Source organism: Petaurus breviceps, unplaced genomic scaffold (genome assembly GCF_028583685.1).
Source record: "Petaurus breviceps papuanus isolate PSGF00001 unplaced genomic scaffold, PetGlider_PUasm1.0 99, whole genome shotgun sequence".
Classification (NCBI taxonomy): Eukaryota; Metazoa; Chordata; class Mammalia; order Diprotodontia; family Petauridae; genus Petaurus; species Petaurus breviceps.
In genome coordinates, this window is record NW_027187465.1 from 627,042 (window position 1) to 633,746 (window position 6,705).

The 6,705-nt window shown below is 56.6% G+C and overlaps 1 protein-coding gene across 1 annotated transcript in view; it reads left to right on the forward strand.

The window, feature by feature from the left end:
- Window positions 1-6,487, forward strand: part of PATZ1 (POZ/BTB and AT hook containing zinc finger 1) — a 24,987-nt gene extending 18,500 nt beyond the window's left edge. Inside the window, exons 4-5 of the mRNA XM_069081812.1 lie at window positions 3,348-3,485; window positions 5,126-6,487. Of these exons, the coding sequence (XP_068937913.1) occupies window positions 3,348-3,485; window positions 5,126-5,544 (557 nt within the window). The 3' untranslated portion in view covers window positions 5,545-6,487. The remainder of the gene's footprint in view (window positions 1-3,347; window positions 3,486-5,125) is intronic.
- The last annotated feature ends 218 nt before the right edge of the window (window positions 6,488-6,705 follow it).

A 6,705-nucleotide genomic window follows, 5' to 3' on the forward strand; every position in this document is an offset into this window, starting at 1 on the left:
TGTGTGTGTGTGTGTGTGTGTGTGTGTGTGTGTGTGTGTGTGTGTGTATCTGTGTATGTGTGTCTATGTCTGTGTGGGTCTATGTCTGTGTGTTTGTGTGTGTATCTGTGTGTCTATGTGTGTCTGTGTGTGTGTATCTGTGTGTGTATTTGTGTGTCTATGTTTGTGTTTGTGTGTGTATCTGTGTGTCTATGTCTGTGTCTGTGTGTGTATTTGTGTGTCTATGTTTGTGTCTGTGTGTTTGTGTGTGTATCTGTGTGTCTATGTCTGTGTGTGTGTGTCTGTGTGTGTCTTTGTGTGTGTGTATCTGTGTGTGTGTCTGTCTTTGTGTGTGTGTATGTGTGTGTGTGTGTGTGTGTGTGTGTGTGTCCGTCCACCCTAGCCCAGCAGTAGGACCGCACAAAGGGAGATTTCTTCTCTGGGGATTGCGGCTAGCCAGAGAAGTGACCCGAGTCCTCCCTTAACTGTCAGAGGTGGCACCTAGGACTTGGGAGCATTGAAAAGCATTGGTCGGCTCTTGGGAGGGTGGGAGGCATAGCCTGGTTTGGCCACCGGCCTCTTTGTCCGCTGAGCGAGCGCGTGAGTGTTGGCATCTCTAGTTCACATGCCCCCTCCCTGCCAGGATTCTGGCACTTGGCTCCTATGAGGCATTTTGCCCCAGAGCTCCAGTCGGGGCCCTCTTTGCCTTTGTCCCCACCTCTCCGCATCCCTCGTAGCTGCAGTTGAGACCAGCCTAGGGCCCTGTTCTCCTGGAAGTGGCTTTAGCTTGTGCTGGGGCCTTCTAATATTCAGAACTCAAGGATTGGAAAAAGAAAGAGAGAGCCAAGGCCCTTTGAGGGGCTTTCAGTGGAGGCTCCCGTGACTGTTTTTGGGGGAAGGTTTTCCAGATCTCTCAGCAGCCTCGTTTTTACCTAGCTGGGCACACCCTCTCCTCAGGAGCCAGGCACAGACATAATAAGACACAGAAACCTAGTGGATGCAGCCCCTTTCAGGGAAGGAATGGGTTGATCTGTGGGCTGCTCCATCACATCCCCCACCCCACACACACCCACTGCCTGAGGGTCCGGTGCCCGCAGAGCCGTACCATAGACTCACTTCCAGTCCAGTCACAGTGTGTCCAGTGCCTTCATGCAAGGAACTGGAGATAAGAGAGAAAGACATAAAGCCAAAGGCCAGTCCTGCCCTCTGAGAGCTGGCATTCTGACCACTGCTTCCAGGCCGATTTATGGACCCATTTGTCCCAGTGCCCAAAGCAGTGAGTAGATTCATTCGAGCTCGTTCTGCTTCTCTGTGGAGAGCCAAACAACTTTATTGAACAAGGACCAGAAACCAGTGTAAGATTTAGTCCAGCTCTCAAAGCAAATCTGCAGAGCCCTACCCACTCACCCATCCATCCGTCCGTCTATCGGCACGTACTCGTCAAGCCCCAGCGTGTGCCCTGTTGGGGCTCCAAGTGCGTGCAGAGACTCTCCCCTGCCTTGAGCATCCACCATCATCCTCGTCCTCCTCACGTGGGAGTGCCTGCCCAGCCTTTGTAAAGGGGAAGAGGTGCTGCAGACCACATTCACGGAGCCCCCCTCTCCAGGCACTGTCCTCAGAGATGCCCTGCCCTCAGCACAGCGCAGGCACACAGGCTCACACACAGAGCTGCTGTTAGGGGCCAGGGATCAGGCAGCGGAAGAACTAGACGGGTCCCCTCCTTTCGTTCCCATAGCGCCTCGGGGCTGACCATGAGCTGTCCCCGGAGAGGGAAGCCCCTTAGCCGGTCACACAGCCCGGAGTGTCTGTGTTGGGGTTCATCAGGACATGACCATCACAGTTAGAGCAGACGATTGACTTTTCTAAGCCTGTGTTGGGCCATCCCTCAGAATGGGTTTTTTTTTTCACCATGGTCACGTCTTTAAAAAGGAATCGTGAAAGTTCCAAGTGTATACAAGCTGAATTGTTATTACTAGGTTAGAGGGACATAGTCATTCAGGTGCTTCTTAAAAATCTAAAATGACTAGACTTTCACAATATTCCAGTTTGGAGAAATGCAAACTAAGGCCAGGGCCGTTCTCCATAGCTGCTGTTGCAGCTGCTGCCGCTGGAGTCGACTCTTCTTCTTACCATGTGCTCCAGACAAATTGGAGAGAGCAGCGTCAGCTTGAGAAACCCCAGAAATCACACTCCTCACTTTGGCTTTGGTTGCAAGCAGCAGAGGGACCGTCTTCATTTCACACTTTCTAGAGAGTCAGAGTGGACCTCTGAAGCCTCTCAGCTCTGAAAACATCACTCTGGTGTCAGAAACCTACAGGATAAAAAGACCTAGAAACAGGGAGAACTGTGTCTTTTTTAATGTAACTTCCCACTTTTAAAAGTTCTTTGCCAATTCAGAAGATACCCAATTAGTTCATAGTTATTTCTTGAGGTTGCAATAAAAAACCCCAAAACCTCACCCCAAAGAAACAAAATCTCCTGACTGTGTCCTAAGGAAGGAGCCCAGGGGAACTTTGCCCTTAAGGTCTAGTCTCCTTTGGTTTTCCTGGAGGCTAAACTTTGTTTCATTTTCTCAAAAAAAAAAAAAAAAAACCCCAAACTCCCGGGGTGACTAGGTGGCGCAGTGAATAGAGCACTGGCCCTGGAGTCAGGAGGACCTGAGTTCAAATCCAACCCCAGACACTTAACCACTTAACACACACACACACACACACACACACACACACACACACACACACAAACTAGCTGTGTGACCTTGGGCAAGTCACTTAATTGCCCTACCTTCCCCCCTCCAAAAAGCAAAAAACAAACAAAAACAACCCAAACAAAACCCCAGACTCCCACTTTGCTGGTTTTTGGTGCTTGGCCTGAGTTAGGCAAAGATCTCCCCTCCCACGCCTGCCCCATTTGGTTCTGGTCAGACCCTCATGGAGGTTCAGCCCACTCTGCTCCGTCTCCCCGTGGAGATTTTTGCCCTGTTGGAGGAGCATGAGGCTAGCCCCTCCTTCCACAAGTGAAATCTCTCGGTTTAGTGACTGTTCTGATTTTTGGCGGTCTAAACCAGCCCATGGTGTAGCCCAGGAGGTTGGTTATTTGCTCGAGGGACAGTAAGGCTGGAGCTGTTTTGGCGTCCGGTTTCCTCCAACACCATAAGTTTATTGGCTCAGACCTGGGAGCTTTCCCCGGCTCGCTACCGGGCTAAGGCCCTGCCCTGAAGCCTGCGGTAGTCCCCAGGGCCCTCCCCACGCGGGGACCCTCCGCACAGACACGGCTGCCCCTGCTAGCGCTAGCCCTGGCGGCCAGGAGCGTTCGGGAAACAGGTCTCTCGGTGCTGGCGGCAGGATCTCACCTCCTTTTGTCTTGTCTAGGTTTCTCCTCTGCCTCCTACTTAAAGGTCCATGTTAAAACCCACCACGGTGTTCCCCTTCCCCAGGTCTCCAGGCACCAGGAGCCCATCCCGAATGGGGGAGCAGCGTTCCACTGCGTCAGGACCTATGGCATCAAAGGCAAGCGACTCCCTGCTCTGCACGCTGCTTGTCTGCGCAGGCCGTGCGGTGGGCGCTGGGCTGGGCATGGGGAGGAGGGGCGGAGCGGGCCGGCTGCCCAGAGGCGGCCCCCAGCACGAGGCCACCGAGGGCGGGCACCAGGTGGGCTCAGGCTGGGCCCTGGTGCTTGTCCCTCTGGGGGTTGTGAGTGAGGCTACTTGGGTCCCCCAGCCAGGCCCCGCCACCTCCCGGCCCTCCCCTGCCCCGTGGCCCCGCGCCCCGCCCCTCCCCTGCATGATCAGTCAGAGGATGTGTCCAGGGTGAGCGGGGGTCTGGAAGCATCGGGGCCAGAGGCTTCCAAGCCGCCTGTGGCCGTGAGGTAGGCCCCTGTGAGGTCAGAAGTGTGGGCTGCGAAGCTTCCTCCTTCCCTAGGGCCTCCTGGAGAGCCTGGGGTTACCCGGGGAGAAGGGGAACCGTCCCCGTTGCTTGGTTACAGGGCTTGTCCTGGAGAGACGCAGTCTGTGGTGGACTTGGAGGTGAGCCCGGGGGCTCAGCCGGACGCTCCCTCTGGCCTGCCCCGTCGATGGCATGCTCCCTGCTCCCATCGGGGCTCGAGAGGTCCATGGCAGGAGCCCTTGGGCCGGGGCTGCAGACCTGCCTCGTGGCCTTGGGCTAGTCAGGAGAGAGGCTGTTGGACCTTGGCACAGCTGGCTCCAGGGCTAAAGTCTTGAGGAAGAGGCTGAAAGGGCTTGGGTTTGAGCTAGGGGCTTGTGGTCAGCAGTGGTGAGAGGACGAGGGCCACAGGCAGGTGGGTCTCCCAGGCTGTGCAGGCAGGTGGGCAGGCGTCTCTTATTTGGAACAGGAAGAGCTGAGTCAGAAGAGGCTGTGTGCCGTAGTGTGGAGAGCACAGGATTTGGAGCCAGAGGGCCTGGGTGCGAATCTTGGTTCTGCTTCTCACCACCTTGGTGACCTTGGGCGAGCTACTCCAGTTCTCTGGGCTTCTGTTTCCTCCCCTGTAGAAGCAGTGAGGGGCTTGGAGGAGATGATCGCCAAGGTCCATCTCGGAGCTCTCGATGCCAGGGTCCTGTGCTGGACCCAGGGCTCTGGGCTACGCTTCCTCTTCCTGGGTCCTTGGACCAGCTCGAGCCCCACGTGCAGGCCGGCCGAGCTTGGCGGGTCACGTGGGATGTTCCCATCCCATTAGGAATTCGTGCTGGTCCGGGGGACTTGGTGACTGGTGTGTCTTGGTCGGTGGCCTTCCTCTGTGTCCTGGAGCTGCGAGGTGGGCAGGCTGGGCTGGTGGTCTGGCCCAGACCTGGCTGTTGGCAGGTGTTGAGGGATTGTAGGCTTGTCTCCTGCTGTCCACCCCATCCTCAGGCAGAGGTGGGGGCGAAGTGGAGGGCAGCGGGCAGGAAGGCCCTAGCGAGGAAGGCGGCATCTCTGGAAGGGGGCCTCGACCCCTTCCCTCACAGGTGCCTGGCCCACGGACCGAGCGGTTAGGCCTCCTTCTGGGGCCGCATCTGACCTGGTGCCTGCTGGCCAGCCCCCTCCCCCAGCCCCAGCCCCTAGCCCATGCTTGCTAGCCTGAGCCCCTCCCCTGCAGGAAGGGGCCTTTCCCAAGCCCGGCCTCATCTCTGTGTTTTGTCTTGTTCTGTTTGTAGAAGGCCAGAAATGCTCACATCAGGACCCGATTGAGAGCTCTGACTCCTACGGCGACCTCTCGGATGCCAGCGACCTCAAGACCCCCGAGAAGCAGAGCGCCAACGGCTCTTTCTCTTGTGACATGGCCGTCCCCAAAAACAAGATGGAGCCGGACGGGGAGAAGAAGTACCCTTGCCCCGAGTGCGGGAGCTTCTTCCGATCCAAGTCCTACTTGAACAAACACATACAGAAGGTGCATGTGCGGGCCCTCGGGGGGCCCCTGGGGGACCTGGGCCCTGCCCTGGGCTCCCCCTTCTCTCCCCAACAGAACATGTCCCTCCTGGAGTCCTTCGGCTTTCAGATCGTGCAGTCCGCCTTCGCCTCGTCGCTCGTGGACCCGGAGGTGGACCAGCAGCCCCTGGGGCCGGAGGGGAAGTGAGGCAGGCCCGCCCCACGGGGCAGCGAGAGGCTGCACACCAGGACAGGAGCGACGTGTTGGGTTCTGTAGCTGAGAGAGTTTTCTTCGTTTCTAATCCCCAGACTCCCCCTGCACCTGCCCCAGCCTGTTCCCAAAAGCTCTTTAGAGGTAGTGCCTCAGACCGGAGCCACGTGGGGAAGTCTGCGGCCAAGGACAGGCGTCACGACAGCCAAACACTACAGACGCCTCGCCTGGACCAGCTTCCCCCGCTGGAGACTCCCTGAGGGACCCGGCCCCGGCAGCCGGCCCTCTCCCTGTCCTCCCTCCCTCCTTCCTTCCACCCGAGAAACCGCAGTAAGTCCCCCCCCACCTGCAAACACTGATCAATTCCCAGCTGTTCGGAAAGACTCCAGAAGCCTGTAGCATCTAGCAGATGGCGGGCCGTGGTCCTCCTCAGAGACTCGGAGAAGCTGGGCCGGGCCGCGAGATCGCCGAGCCCCCGCCGAGGCCGGGGCGCTCTGGCCGCCGAGCACGCGGCCGCTCTTTTGGTACTTTGGCCATCCCACTTGCTGTCGGGTTTTTTTTCTCTAATTATTATTGTTATTATTTTTAGGACCTGTTGTAGTGAATTGCTACTGAAAGCCAGTCCAAGGGACATACTGAGCTCTTTTTAAGCAGCAGTCACATTAGGGTTAGTATTAAAATTTTTTTAGGCGTATCATAAATAATAACTTGGCTAGTTGATGGTTTTAAGTCTATGGAAGAAATAGTTTTATGCAAAATTTAAAAAAATGCCAGTCTGGTCGGGTGGTAGGAGTTTGGTTTCCATTGGGGTGCCCCACGGAGGGGAGGAACCAGGAGCTGGGGGATACTGTACCACGCCTGTGTTGCGTTGAAATAAACCGGTTTTGCCGCGTGACGCGATTTTATCTGATCAGACTGTATTAAAAAAGTTAGTATGTTACTTACCCGCTTTGTCTGGTTATTGACTCGGGCAGTCTGCAGCCGCTGGCGGACCGAGGGATGGGGGGCCGGCACAGGCCTGGGAGGCCCCAGAGGCTTGGCTTGGGATCCCAGATTTGCTTCAGGCGCGTTGTTTCAGGATGCCAGTCCCTGACCGCCCCTGTCTCTGCTGTCCCTACGATGTCCAAATCCTAAGGTGCTGCGGTGTCTGCTGGGTGA